At 37.5% G+C, this 15,982-nt stretch overlaps 1 protein-coding gene across 2 annotated transcripts; it reads right to left on the bottom strand.

The window, feature by feature from the left end:
* Positions 1–910: 910 nt before the first annotated feature.
* On the bottom strand, positions 911–3,552 carry LOC103722092 (transcription factor TCP13-like). 2 transcript variants are annotated; one of them, XM_026810401.2, is made up of 2 exons: positions 3,339–3,552; positions 911–2,385 (listed from the first exon to the last, which is right to left on the bottom strand). In XM_026810401.2, exon 2 carries the CDS (start codon positions 2,186–2,188, stop codon positions 1,223–1,225), a length of 966 nt encoding a protein of 321 aa, XP_026666202.2. In that variant the 5' UTR covers positions 2,189–2,385; positions 3,339–3,552; the 3' UTR covers positions 911–1,222. The 2 variants fall into 2 exon arrangements, with proteins under 2 accessions (XP_026666202.2, XP_008810756.2); XM_008812534.4 differs by having other exon boundaries at positions 911–2,242.
* Between the last annotated feature and the right edge of the window lie 12,430 nt (positions 3,553–15,982).

Here is a 15,982-nt window from a genome sequence, read left to right as displayed (position 1 = left end):
TCTAAAGGCAAAATGCCACTTTCCATGCCTAAGGCTTATCGCCCCACCACCAATTGGACTTTGTTCCTTCTATTTCCTTTGGGTCCTATATGCAGTTGTGATAATTACCGCGATCCCCTTTATCTTGTCAAAAGAAACAAGAAGCTGCATGCCCATTACCTAAAACTTGAGCCACATCAAACTACCTTCTGGAGCTCCAAAACCATGGGTCAGATCAATCACCTATCGCCTTCTTTCTTCTCTTTTCCTTTGTTTTTTTAAAGAAAACCTAGCACCTACTTGTGATGCTTTTCCTTAAACAACACACACACACACACAAAAGGAAAAAAAAATCATAATAAAGAGGATAATTTAAATTAAGATGAAACCGGTATAGCCGTTACTTTAGTAAATTAAGTATCGGGGGGAGAAAAGATTAAGGTCAAAACACTAGTGTTTTCTTTCTTTTCTTTGCTTTACCAAGATTTTTTTTAAAAAAATCAAACTTTTTTCCTGAAAATGCTGCTAGAGTTATGAGAGTTATGAATGTCAAAATCATACGAAAGAAAAAGATTTTTTCCTTCATTTCTATAGTCATGGTGGTGGTGGGGAGAGCAAGTAATCAGTAGTTCAATAGATAGTGGTCATAGGCATGGCAAGCAAACCAAGAACCAGAGAGAAATATGTTCATAATCCTAAGCACCTTGTGGAAACTTATTTCTTTCACTTTGTAATCTTAAAATCCCAACTTCCAAGTCGGTGCTAAATCCCACAGGAAAACATATCTGAATAGTCGTGGTCGAGGGCCACGAAAAAAATCAAGCAAATATGTCATTACCATACTTTTGATCTCTTATATTATAACACAAACTCCAGACTAGAGTTTTATTCCACCTTTTATGAAAGCACCATCCTGGCAAGAAAAACTATCTTTAACATATAACAATAGGCTCCACTTTATAGTAAATTTAGTGCCAATTAACAAGAAAACCAAATAATGCACACTCCCATATATCAAAAAATAACATAAAATTTCATGCGACTTCCAACACTCAAGAAACCATATAGCACATTAAATTTCTCACTCCCATATATCAAAAAATAACATAAAATTTCATGCGACTTCCAACACTCAAGAAACCATATACCTGACTTCAAATCACATTAAACTCACAACTGCCTCTGCAAACTTTACGAAGGTGGTTAATGTATGCGGTCGCCAGAATTGCCATACAGTTTGGTCTCAATCTTGATGGTCTTGAGGATGGTGATGTTTAAAGGTTAAGTTTGGTTGGAGAAGTTCCAAGCTTGGATTGCCTGACTGCAATGAAGTTCTGAGAGAATTTGATGGGAGAAGCTGTGAAGCTGAGTTTTCCATATGAAGGTGCTTGTATTGCTTTGCATTGAAGTCAGTTGAAGCATTCATATATGATGCAAACATCGATACAGGCTGACAACTATGGAACCCTTCTGCTCGAGACGGATGGCCTAAATGGGATATATGTGCATTAGATGGATCCCAGTGATGGTAGGAGGGGTATGACATGGCATTATTCTGCAATCCACTTCCTACATCGTTTCCTTTGATCATGCTGCCTTTCTCCATGCTGGGTTCCTTCACGGCTTCTTTTTCTTTATTCTTCAAGAGTACATCTGAATTCCAAAATGTGGATTTTTGCACCATCATTGCATTCTCGACAGTATTGCTGTCTAGCATATCTCCATTTGCCACACTAGAAGAAGTGGCTAATTGGAAAGCTCTACCATCAAGAATAAAATCAGTACCGTCTCCAGTGGGATGGAAAGAGGGAGCTTGAGGTGGAGCCAGTTTGTGAGAGATTGCCATGGACTGAGGGAATTGAATGAAATTTCCTGGTGGCATCTGGAGTGGGGGAAGCTTATCGATCTCATGTTGAGCAGCATTAAGCAACCAATCCACAACTTTGCTAGGCTGGTTAACCCCTAGCTTATCCTGAAGGTCATACACTTGAATAGCAGTCGGCACTGAGAGCCTCACACGCCTATCCCTCAATCCTCTTATAGTACTGACTTTGCTATGCCTATCTTTTCCTCCAAATGTGCGTGAGGCTCGTACAATTCTTGGATTTTTTAGTGCTGGCCATGGTCTTGAACTTACTGGGAACTTGTCAACATCGGTACCTCCTTCTTCTCTAGCTAAAAGCTCTTCTTCTCTTGAATTTCTTATCATCTTAATACTTTCATCACTTCTTAATCAAGTGTTAAACTTGAAATTGAGAATTCCCTGCATAAATTACGCTCTTCAATCATTCTGGAATCAGTCAACAACACATATATTTCATGTAGTCTTTCTGCTTCATGGAAGATAGGCAGATGTTTGCTCGAATTTTTAAAAGTTGTTCGATCTATGCACAATTTCTTTATCATCTGCATGAGTTATATGTTAGTGAATTACTCTATCTTAAAGAAACTACTCTTCTTTCTATCTATTAACAGTTGATGATTTCTAGTCTGTAGATGCACAAGCTAAAATGGTACCAAGGAAAAAAGAAATTGTATGTCTGCAACACAAATTCGAGTCTCACAACCAGCACATGCACATACAATACCCAAAAAAGGGGGTGAGGAGAGGGAGGGAGAGCCAGTGCGAGCGAGCAAGCGGGCGAGAGAGAGAGAGAGAGAGAGAGAGAAGCTTCATCCGATCTAAATCCAAAAATTCTTGATTAAAACAATTTTATTTTAGTATGAAAAATTGAGAAAAAAACTTGCAAGAAACACTATGATCTGTAGTGTGTAATTAATCTGAGGATATATAAAAAAATTTAAAAAGAAAATGAAGAAGTAACAGCAGCAGAATCTGCACTTCTCGACTTACATCCAATAATCCTTAATTTATATCATATATATGAGATCTATGTACTAAGGGAAAAAAGCTTGAAGTAATCTGATATTCAGAATTCCTGCATATTTAAATCTATCATCCATGAAATAAGTTCTATTTCATGAGATGAGGATAACTTTATCAGTAAAATGCAAGCAGCCAATGGCATATATATTTCTTGAGATCTATGCACTTCTCGACTTACATCCAATAATCCTTAATTTATATCATATATAACGGATCTATGTACTTAGGGAAAAAAAGCTTGAAGTAATCTGATATTCAGAATTTCTGCATATTTAAATCTAGCATCCATGAAATGAGTTCTATTTCATGAGATGAGTATAACTTTATCAGTAAAGTGCAAGCAGCCAATGGCATGTATGTTTCTTGATCATACCTATTAAAAGAAAACCCTATATTTTCTGAGGGACAATTGGGGGAAAGCTAACTCTCCTTTGTTTCACTATAGCGATGAAGAAATTTGTGATTAGCCTACCTGTAAGTGCAAAAATCTTCAAAAAGATATATTCCTCGGGGGTTCAGCGCAAAAGAAGCTTCAGAGCGGGGCTGTGCACCTCCAACTTTGCTCAAATTTAAGCTGGTCCAGTTGCCTGTAGGGATCAAATTTGAAATGATATGGTATTGAATTCATAACCAGTTCGATCGAGCAAGCTGCGCATTTTGGGGTAGGGAAGAGGATAGATACGCAAAAGGCCTATAAAAAGAAAAAGTGCCGTGCATTTGCAAACTTGTGGCTCATATTCATGCCTATGAAATTGACAGAAAAGTCATGGTTTTTATCTTTTTCTGATCACATACATCTCTCAATCACTGCCTTATTGACAAGGGTAAGTTGGTCTTACCTTAACCTAGATATTTTTTTGTTCAAATATGTTCTGTATTATCGTAAACATACTAATAAATGTATCATGTATTTGAGAATCTTCGTACCTCTTAGAGCATTGAAGATCATGGAAGGGATATGCTGCGGCGGTTAGTTGAGAATCACGAGCATAAAATCCTAGAAAAATTTGCTATATTCAACTCTTGGGACCATTGTAATTAATTTTTACCATCAAATCACCTTTGCCTTGTCAAGAACTTGGAGCTAAACATGCAAATAAATGTTATTGCGCTCTATTTAGCCATAATGATGTATAATATCCATAAGATATAAGATAAATGTCAAACACAGTGTATGGCAGATCCATTTTAAGAAATATATCATGTCACTCACCAGTAATATGGAAGGTAAGCAAGCAAAGATGTGGTCGCATTGAGAAGGTATAGCCTGATTTTCTAACTGTTAGCAATATCAGCACTATATCTTATCAATATTCTGATGCATGGTAATTTTCAAGAGGATAAACTGTATACGAAGTCAAGTCAAATGTTCAATATTAGATCAAGAATTTGATGAGCAATATCAATTAAATGCAAGTGTACAACAAGATGAGGATTGATCTATAGATATCACATGCTACAGCTTCATTTAAGACTAAAGGACCTTCCTCAAATGTATACCTGAAACCCTAAGAAGCTACAAGCCTACAATATTAGCTCAGGGACCAACACAACCTCATTAAGGCATCCACCGATGCTAGGAGGACCACACAAATTGCAATACTTCTTTGGCAGGCAACTTTGTAGTGAGCAAACTGAATCTAATGCGGATATCGGAAGGTCGCAAACAGAAAGAGGCATATTTGCAGTGGCGCCTAGATCTTCATGATTATGGCTCCCAGATGCACCGTAATGGGTCGCACTCAACATCATGCCAATGTGTAAAGCATCTTCAACATTGAGATGCTTAAAACGTCCTCCCACCTTCAGTTCTCCTTAGCAATGAAACAGGTCGCAAATAGGCTTTACTTACCTTGCTATGGTACATAGTATCATTACACAAGGAGAACGAAAAGCATGCCAAAACTCTGATTCTGCAAAATATTTCGCACTTGAAAGAAATATGAGATAATTACTTCTTCAAGAAAAGGGTAGAGGATTCATCTACTACAACAGCAAGCTGAAGTGCTTCATCTCAATCTGCCACGATCCTTCTGCTCTGGAGGGTGTTTTCATGCGCGTTATTTCAACTCTTCTCAAGTTAATATTGGCAGGCCATCTCCTTCCACTGGCTTGTTAAAGCTGTTCCCCATTTGTGTAGTATTTCAGAGAGAGAGAGAGAGAGAGGTTATTCCATGCTTTAATCCATAGAATAAGGCATTCTATAGATGCCAAAACTCTTCACATCTATCTGTATCCCATAATATGGTAACAAAAGAGTGTAGCTATTAGTTCCTTTAGGTTTCTCATGAAGTGACAGGCCAATATAATATGATTTTACTAGGACTGTATTTTACTTGATATGGAGAAAGGCCAAAGAGAAAAATCTCTTCCTCGATCCGAGTTCTCTTTTGGATCTTGCTACACCAGAACGAGCATGACCTCCAAACCCATAAGCCCTGCAAGAGGGGAAGCAGATTATAAAATAAGATATTCTTGCAGGTATCCCATCACCCTCTTAAAACAAAACCATACTCTATATACTCTTTTCTGATAATGGAGAGAAAACAAACACTAGCAGGGTCCCTTAAATTGTTAAAGAAACTTATTGACAAAGAATTGAAGGAAAACGGGAAGGATTCCAAGTGAAATCTTAGTTGCAAAACTACATGATCTCTGGTATAGTTGTTAGTCTTATTTTTCTTGTTTGAAGAAGCAGAGAAAAATGCGATATTCCCGCAAACCCAAACCCCAATAGAATGTTCAGCTTCGCAAATCTAAATATTTATGAGATCACAGGCTCCATACATCAGCATTATACTTCTTGTACAATATTTTAAAGCTGCACTAAGAGGATTCCATCTCTCCCCTTCTGCAGGCTCCCTTGCGGCTACCAAACCCCAGAAACAGGCACCATTTTTTTTAGTCCTGGTTGCCAGAGAAGAAATGGGCATCTTCTGAAGTCCTCAGGGATATGTTACTTTCATAATTTGACAGTTGTCATATGCCAATTTTTCAAGGGTACCCTTTTCTATATCTGTGAATTGGATGCACATAGGAGGATTTTTAGGGTTTCACATGGAAAGCAAAGCTCTGATGCTTTTGCAGAGAGAGAGAGAGAGATGTGGAAATGCCAAAGTGAACAGGCCTTGGGAGAAAAGAGATGGTCCCAAAAGCAGTTCATTCGTCAGCCATCAGCTAGCAGGCTGAGTTGGTCAATCCTGGTGTATTTAATCTGAAGAAAGCTTACAGTTTGTGTCCTTAGTGAGCCTTTAAAGAGATGCCAGCCAAAATAACAATGGACAATGCTCAAATAGCAACTCCCATGTAACAGTATATACTCCTATACACTCGATTTCTTTGAGTTGCTTGGCAGTGGATCCTCTAAAACCCTAGTCGTAGAGAAATTCCTACAACTTGTGTATTGCGATAGACGAATAAAAGTATAAATTAAATTCTTTTTCTATTAAAGGCACCCACCGAAATCCAGCATGTTAGATGCACCTGAATTCCACAGCCAATAAAAATGTGTTACGTAACCTGCATGTAAGAATTTCCTACAACCAAGTTTTGTAGAGGTTTGCACTCGTTTTCTTGATTTTTGAAAGGAAGAGGTTAACAATTACCTCCATTGTAAGTGGCATCGTTTGTATCTTTGCCTTTTGGCTTATTTATAACTCTTCCAGTCTCCAGTCTGCAGAACCATATTCAATTTCAGATCTTCATTTCTCTAACTCCTCTCAACCCTCGTATCTCAAAAAGAGAAATAGCTAGTTATTCTATCTACCTGTTCTTTGTGCCTGAATCTTGACCCAGGTTTTAAGCCTAATTTTACCTGTGCGCTTTTATTTAATTTTTATTTCATTTCACTTCTGGGTAGTATACCGCTGTGATCGAATTTGATAAGCTCAGACTACAAAAATCTTCCTGAATTAGACTCTCGTTGTAGCAAGAGTTGAAAAAAAAACCAAAAGTATCTTTTGGTGTTTTCATCATAAGAGGGTATGGTTGGGAGCTCATATATGCCTCCCCGTCAGAATTAATTTAACCAAGGATTCTTGAATGGCAATAATGTTCGACAGTATAGAAAGGCTTGGACTGAAGCCACGTAATTGTTGTCCATCAGTCTGAATCAAGACCCATGGTCTTGGCCTTGGGCACAGTAGGTGGTTGGTCAACACTCGCTAACATAATTTCCACTGAGACCTTGCACCTCTTTTGGGCTCGTTTGGTTCGTGGGAAGCATTTTTCCCTCTAGAAATATAATTCTTAAGAAGAAGATTTCTAGAAAGAGAATGTCTGAGTATGTACTTTTGGCATGTTTGGTTTAACATGGAGAAGTGACAGATTTTTAGAGTGCTTATGTTTGGTTGACCAGAAAAAATTGTGTGTAATTCCTATTATACACAAGGGGTAGGAAGGCCTAAGGGAATAAGTGACAAGAACATCTCGTAGGGGAAAGGTACATAAAGATGGCGTTATTCCTTTTGCAGATTACTTGCAGCTTTCCCTTCTAGCTATGTGCATGAAGTGCATTGAATACCTTCGTTTACCGCCCCTACAATTTATTTCTCCTCTCTGTGTTGCACTGTTCATCCCATTTGTGGGACTCTCAATAAGTGTGTGTGTGTGTGTGTGTGTGTGTGTGTGTGTGAGAGAGAGAGAGAGGTGCATGCATGACCGGGGACCAGGGGTGTGGTATTGCATGGGATGAAGCAAAGATGTTGTTGTTGTTGTTGTTGTGTGTGTGTGTGTGTGTGTGTGTGAGAGAGAGAGAGAGAGAGAGAGAGAGAGGTGCATGCATGACCAGGGACCAGGGGGTGTGGCATTGCATGGGATGAAGCAAGATGTTTTTTCTTTCTGCTGGGCTGGTTCCTGAAGAGCCCATTGCTCCAAATGAAGGCAACCATTTGCCTAACAAGTAAGAAGGTGGTGATGCTTGTGGGGTGCTGATGGGTTCTCTGAACAGAAACTCATGTTATTATCTCCCTAACAAGTAAGAGGGTGGTAGTGTTCCAGATATCACGCACCCTTGACACATGCAACAATCCTTCATGCAGCATAGACTATCATCACATGTTTCCATGCCAATCCTGCAAACCATCCTATATCATCCAAATCCATGATCAAAATCAAAGGGTGAAATCATTAGGGTGGTGAGGTCGATTCGCTTCACCTTAGGGTGAAATTATTAGGTCGATTCGCTTCACCTAATATTTCAATTAGTGTTAAGCAACGTGCATGGTTTATTTAAGAGGAAAGATTGTTCCGATGGATGGCTGTGACTGCATTAATCATAATTATTTGGAATTTTTGCTTTTTTTTAAAAAAAAAATCACCTGTTGGAAACAACGGAACATGACTCTTCTAAAATAAAGATGACCGCGAAGACGGAGAGCCGGCTGATGGTGAGCCGAAGCAGGGTGACGGTGGGCCGAACCAGAGGGATACGCGACGGAGGCGGCGGGAGGTGTGCGGACGACGGTGAGGAGGTCAGCACGCTTAGGAGCGTCGCGGACGACGAAGGTGGCGACGAGGGCGAGGAGGCGGTTGCGGAGGGTGGCGTAGGAGTAGAGGGCGGTGGGAGGGAGGGATACGCCGGGGAAGTATGCGTCTCGCCGAGGAGGACAGGATCCTTGGGTGATGACTGATGAAGAACGCGATTCATGGTTTGGTTTTAATTGCAGGTTCGATTGGTTGTTATCATTTTAATTAGTTACTTAGAGTTTTGTAATTTTATAGTACCTGCATACTTGAATTCTCTTATTTCTAGCTGTGAGCTTGTACAGGCTTGGCTATATGGAGGAACCAAATCAGATACTGTAGCTTTGGTTTTGCAAGATTGGATTTGCTGCATTATGCTTATTTGTGCTGCACATTTTGTGTTAAAATATTGCAGAAGAAGAGAAAAACGAGAGAAAAACAGAAAAAAAATATTTTTTTTTGTATTCTTTTATATTTGGCACATCTCATGAGCTATATATATATATATTTCTATATAGACTTCATATAAAAAAAAATGATATAGGCTGATATAAGTTTGCACTAACAAAAGAAAATACTATGGGTGATAAAGATTATGTGCTTTCTAAAATTACTCGAATAAGATCATATTAACAAAAAAAAAATATTGGTTGATATAGAATCATACTAATAAAGAAAAATATTACAGGGTTGTTACATGATCCTTAAAATTATGTTAACATTTTGTTTGGAACTCTGGATTTCTTTTGATGCATGTCATCTGAGGTAGGGTGGTATTTTTTTTTCTACTAGTTGTGCTGACTCTGAATTTCTATTACCTTCCAAAGATCTGCATCTATTTTCAGCATGTTATGGGTTCTGAATTCGGTATGTTGGTTAAGAATAATTGGTCTCATCTCTCTTTTCTCTTATTGCGAAGGGTGGTGGAGTGGTTAAATCTTGAATATGTTCTATGTTTAGTGGAATTTATTGGTTCATGCATATGGGGCTGTTGAATAGCTTCTAGGCTTCCTGCTGGGTGAATCAAATAGCTGTCTCCAAATCATCTTTCCGCTTGAAGCTTTTGGAGCATGTCTCTCCGAGTGTTTATAAAATATTCCATCCTGCAATAGAGGTACAGCTTAATTTAATAATTGACTTACGCCTTTTAGACTTGGTTTCTTGTTTTTTGATTGCTAGAGCTTGGAAAAACCCTTTTTCTCTTGATCTTCTTCCATTATGTTTTTGACCAAATACTGCATTGCTTTCATCAGGACCTTCCTTTGTTACAGAGGTTTTCTTTTTCTCAAATTTAGGTTGTATTTTGTCTCGACCTGCATATTTTTGTAGATCTCCAGATTTATCTTCGTTTTGTTCAGCATCCTTTGAAACTAAGGTGAATTTGGCATGCCTGATGTGCATTTCACTGCTGAATTTATTTGTATCTTCTTTTTCTTTGAATGTGAATTTATGCATATGCACACATATACTTTTAAGCATAGAAATATATGGACATATATACACATGTGCACACACGTTAATGCATGCATGCATAAGTATACATATGTGCGAAACTGCATACAATTATCTCTATGTAAATGTCTCTCTGTTTGGGCATACTGACAAACAAAGGTGTTGTTTGTTTATACGTTTGCGTCTGCATGTGATCAGCGTAGATTTGCCTGTTCATCATAATGTGTTGTTAGCTTCTCATAACTAGCTAGAATTTCTAGTACTTCTTTGGAGCCCTATTTCCATCTTCTCTGAAACGATTCATTCTCCCATGGAACTAGCCTGATGCTAAGCTCATTGCAGATATGGTGCCGCCAACAGCAACTCCTGCTCCTCTGCCAAGTTCATAGTGGCAAAAATTTGTCCTTAACTTCCTTTTTCATAGTTCTTATATATTCTGCCATGTATCTAACATGTTGATTGCATGTAGAGGTCAGCGATTTTGTTTACCAGTATTACCATTTTCCTCAGCAAGAACTAAAACTGGCTTGTAGGTTTCATCATGATTCCAGCATTCTTTGCCGCTCGGATTCTGATGGCGTGATGATTTCAGTAACAAAAATGCAAATATGTTTTGATACAATAGAAAATATACTCTTCTAGGTCATTTATTGTTTTAAGGTTCTAAAAATGTCTTCAGCTTTTCTGGAATCATTTAACAAAGTTTGAAAGTTCCCTTGCTTTTTCTTTTTGTGCTTTGGTAATCCTAGATAAACATATGCTTTAGTGTTGCTTGACCATGAGATATCTACTGAGTGGCTTAGATGAATTTATCTTCACAATTTTCTTATATTTGAGGCGCATAAGTTCTGTATTATTTCTTCGATTTGGTCCTCTCAGTTGTCCTCTCATGCAGCACATTTAATATTGCACTTCGTAGTTATAGAATCACTTTCTGTTCTACCACTGTTTGCTCATCTGTAACCATCTGCTGAAAATTATCTTCTACAACTCAACAGTTATGCATATAGAATATGCTTGAATTCTAAATTATAGGACTAGGGCTTCACGTCGGTATAATCTATAACAAGTGTAAACATATATAATTTTATTTTGACTCAAAATCCTTTTCTTTAACTATTGTGATTATTTTACACAATTTCAGAGCCAGCTTTTTTTTTTTTAGGGAGCATCATCTATCAGACCTTGCAACTACACTGTCAGAGGGGGATGCCGACAGCGACAAGGAAGTTTCAGATCCATCAGAGAATGCTGGTTTGGAGTTGAAAATGAGGTTATTGTGGATCCACCAGTCAATGGAAGTACAAGTGATGCACAACCAGTTTCTGAGAACTCTGCATCTGTCTCTGAGGAGGATGAACCTAAGAAGTCTCATGCATCAATTGTAAGTTATCATCTTTGCCATGAAGTCTATTATGTAATGTGCAGAAATAATAGATGATTAGAACTTTACAACTGGTGCCGTCTTCTGTGTGTCTTTTATACAATGTTGAAAATTTTATTTAACATAATTATCATGTATGGCTCTTTAATCAATCATAATCTTGCAAGACTTCAAAATATTGAATTAAAATTTGATGCTCCTAAAAGTTCAGTTTTTCTTGTATTCTTGATTTTTGAGAAAACATGCCTTTTAGAGTGTCAGACTGAAAGTTTTCCTCCACTGGCTATTATCTATATTGCTGCTTTTCTTTTTACTTAATTTTATCAAACTGGTAGGTTAATATGCCTCTGACAGTATCTACAAAGCCTTCTCTTGCACCTAAAACTATTCATCTTGGCACCAAAACTATATATCCCTGAGAATATCTTGCGTGAAGGCAGGAAACAACTGAGGGCATGGTACAAGGATTTGACTGCAGAGGAGAAAGAGAAAGAGAGTAGAAATGTGCGAGAGTACTCAGGAAAGCCTACATATCATGGATGAAGTGTATCATATACAAAGTTGCCTTTTACTGGAATTTTGATGAAGTTATGCCACATTTAGATGGATAGATTAGATCGTATCCAAAAGAAAAAAAAAGAGGAAAATTTGTGAACTATACCAATTTATCATTATGTGGGTTCCATCTGATCAGGCAGCAGAGCCTTTATAGCTTTTAAGGGTGCACGCATGCATGCTTTATCTTGTTTGTCGGCACATTTCTCTGGCATACATATATGCATTCAATATCGCTTGAAAATTTAGTCTTTTATACCAGTGAAACTTTATATATGAGATGTATGCAAGAAAAGATCTTACTTTATCTCTCTCTCTCTCTCTCTCTCTCTCTCTCTCTCTCTCTCTCCCCTATCTAGTTTATTTTAGTTAGTGTTGGATCCAAGTATCCTCATTTCTTGCCACTAAACCACAAATTCGAAATCTCATAGTGTCAAGCCCCGTCTAAAGTTTGATGCTGCATTCGACCATCAAATGATTCGATGAGTGTTGGAGCTACCTTGAAGTTTTGTTTTAGTAGTAGAAATGCATGGAATACAAATGACTGGACTTTTTTTAAAAAAAAGAGTACTCAATAAACAGACAAAATGAAAACATAAACAAAATAAAAGAAATTATATTTTGTAAACAACATATTAATAAAATATTAAGTACAAGGAAGAGAATGCGGGTTCTAGGTTAGGAAGATTTGTTGGGCCTTGACCAGGTAAGGCACAGAGTGAAAAAGCAAGTACATGCCATATTGAGGATTTTAAAAGAGGAAATGAAAGATAATCAAGGAAAATGATGTAACCATTAGTCATATATATATATATATATATATATATATATATATATATATATATATATATATAATCACAGAAATCTTAGATCCATAGCTTTCTTGTAGATTGATTATTCATATTGATGAATTAGGGCCAACTTAAATAAGTCGGCGAACTATAAAGAAAGCACCAAAATTTAAGATGATGACCTGCATTTCTCGATGGGGAATTGTTTGAAATTGAATTTCGTGAGGATTTTCTTAGATTTTTTTCCTTTTCTTGGTAGAGAATATCTTGACTAAGAAGCTAAAATGATAGAATCCTACAAAAATATTCCAAAGTATAATATAGTAGTGTTAGGAGATTGTACTCATATTTTCTTAATAAAAAAATGGAGGATGTTTAGATCAAAGTTTGAATTCAAAACAATTCATTTATTCTCTCTTGCCCCTTAACCGCATCCCCACTCATTGGAGAGAGAAAGCATAATGTTTTAGATTAGAAGAAATCAATAAGGACTAAAATTATAGATGAAGATGAACAATATGGTCCATAAAGATGGTGAAGATGTCACACAAAGTCTATATTATTATATAGACATGCAATATTGCTTAAGTGGGCATGCTACCATTTGAATAAAAATCCTCTAGCAAGTTCCAATCTTTTTTTTTCACACAATTTGGTTTTGTTTGACATTTGTTGATAGGTTTATTTTTTTCGAAGTATCCTTTGAGGCCTATAGCATGGATGAAAACAAAAGATGCATAGTATAGAAAAGCCTCAAGTTTGTTTAGCATGAATAAAAAGAGCAATCTTAAAATAACAAATAATCTTATATGAACAATCTTAAATAGCCAAGAATTGCTTGTTTCAGACATACAAGGGGCCCAGCACAAAAATGTTGCTTTCAATCCTAACCATGATTAGTTAGACGCTAATTCTTATTATTTAGAGTGCTGATCTTCTAGGCCCATGTTTCTGCTACCATCTCTTTTAATGATTTCAATTGGTTCCATACTAAGTTTCTAACACCTGAAAACAAAGTCTTCTCTCTCTCTCATGAAAAATAGAAAAATAAAAACTAAGACAAAGTTTCTTCACTTCAAGTATACTTCAAAAATCGAATAACACATTTTGACTTGAAAGTCAGTTGAATTGAGTCGACAAAAAGACCTGATCGCGTCCTCAATGAGTTCTGTACATGAAGACTTGATAATAAAATAACATAAGCATATAAACTACCAATTTTCAGTAGCATGCGTATGACACATATACATGACATTTAAGAACTAAAATATATTAAGATTTATTAATATATTTCTTAAGCAAAAAGGAAGAAAATCTACCTCTCATCTCATTAAGCAAACCCAAACCCTCAGGATAGAGGTACATGGATGATTATATGACTCACCTCATCCTAGATTACTTGCCACCTTAGTGGAGACCCACAATGCTGATATAGGGCTATATCAAGACAACATCAACCCTTCCCTGCTCCATATATCACAGCACTACTCAACTTAAGGAAAAACAAGTAACAGGGTACTATCGGAGAATAATGGGTGCTTTTTTATACCGTCTACTATGTATTGTACATGTTACGAGAGCATTAAAACCCTAAGACCTAAACTCTAACTAGATTTCAAATCATGAAGACACAATGTTACCAAAGGAAAGAGAAGAATAGCATGAAAAAAGAAAAAAAATAGCAACTTAACTAGATTGCGTTGAGCTTGGGGTATACAGTAAGGAGTTAGAGGTTTAGGGCTTCAATATGTGATAAGTGATTGCTAGGATGGTCAGCATTGAGAGTGGTTGGAAGTGGAATGTTGGGCAGCACTAGCAATAAGCAGAGATCCTATGGTGGTTGGATGATTGTTGTTGCCATCAAAGAGGTAGGATAGTGAGCAGAGGAAGCTCCAAAAATGATGGAAATTGAAATTTTTTGGGAATGGAGCATTGAATAGAAAGCTTCAGCCAACATCTCTTTAATTTCTCAATAATACAATAATCCCATAAAATATATATCATCTTGAATAACATTATGAAGTGTGGACTTTAAAAGCAACTTGTGAAATTGTGGATGTGTCTACTCTCTACGACTGTTTACACCGCATCTCAATAATATGGATGGCCGCTGATAGTAAATGCCACATGAAGCGGATTTGAGGGAGTCGGATAAGAAAAAGTCATGCGACCATTGCAAGACTATGTAGAATTTGGTTGGGGTGAGTTATGCTAAGTGTGAAAAAAAAATTGAATAGATAAGATGGCCAGGACATGGACGAGCAAGCAGAGCAAGCAGAAAACTTAGAATCATATACCGATACCGATAGCAAGCTGAGAGGCATGGAGTGACCCAATTTGTAGTTACATTGCATAGGGGATTATGGAAGAATTATAGAAGTTGTCAACACTGTAGGAGATCGCGGGGATAAGGATAATTACAAGGATCAACAGTTGTACTACGGTTATTTTATGTTGTAGTTACGCTTCCGTTATCTTGTCTTTATAAAAATCTTATAATTGTACTCTTATAATAAATTTTTAACAATCAATCCAACCAATTTATTATCTTTACTTTTACCTTGTCGCTTATCCTAAAGTAGGCACAACTTAGATCATCTATCGTAGTCCAATGCTACACTCTTACTGTAGCCCAGCACTATAACTCTCTACCATAATCTAGCACTATAACTCTCTATCGCAGCCCAACGTTGTACTTTTTTATCGTAGCTTAACACTATACTCTTCTACCATAGTCTAGCGCTATACCCTTATCCAGTTCTATCTTCTTCGAAAGATAGCGTAATGCTGGCGAAAACCCTTGAAAGTCAAAACATCCGGACCCACACTATGCTTTATCCTCCATTCGACCCATATCTTTCGTCTAGCCTAACACTCGTGGCACATCCGCATAAGCATCTAGGTCTTGCCCAGGCAAGCTTGGCGGCATGCTCTCTGCCTTGACCAATCGAGTTCCTCGAGCTCCCACATTCTCTAGTTTGCTTAGAATGGGACGAAAAGGGTGCAACAGAGACGAGTCGAGTCAAACAAGTTGAACCGAGTCACAAGTTACTTATCAACTCGAGCTAGTCAAACCCAATCCAAAGCTCCAATCTTACACAAGCCAACTTCTCTGCTAAATCGACTCAAGAATCTATCTTGGCAAGTTGACTTATTTGAGTTTCGAGTCAACTTGGCAAATTTTGAACCATGGCTTCAAGCTCTCTCCTCCTGTGCTCGTAACCTTTAACTCCATAATGCTCCTTTCCTTCTCTAAGCTTTTAGCCTTTCCTTATTGTGCCCACATAGCCCTAAGCTACCAACTTCCTGCCTTTCTCTCTACGATATGCTCTTCCACATCCCTTCTCGAAATATTGTATCATTGCTTCTGTCCTACGGACCTCACTCTCGACCCTATAGTCACGAAATTAGGTTGCCATGAGATCCAAGTGCAACAACCTCTCCTCTACCTACTATCATCACCATGGTCGC

This window comes from Phoenix dactylifera, chromosome 6, assembly GCF_009389715.1.
Source record: "Phoenix dactylifera cultivar Barhee BC4 chromosome 6, palm_55x_up_171113_PBpolish2nd_filt_p, whole genome shotgun sequence".
Classification (NCBI taxonomy): Eukaryota; Viridiplantae; Streptophyta; class Magnoliopsida; order Arecales; family Arecaceae; genus Phoenix; species Phoenix dactylifera.
The sequence above is the reverse complement of the archived record's forward strand: the minus strand, read 5'-3'. Positions and strand labels throughout refer to the sequence as shown.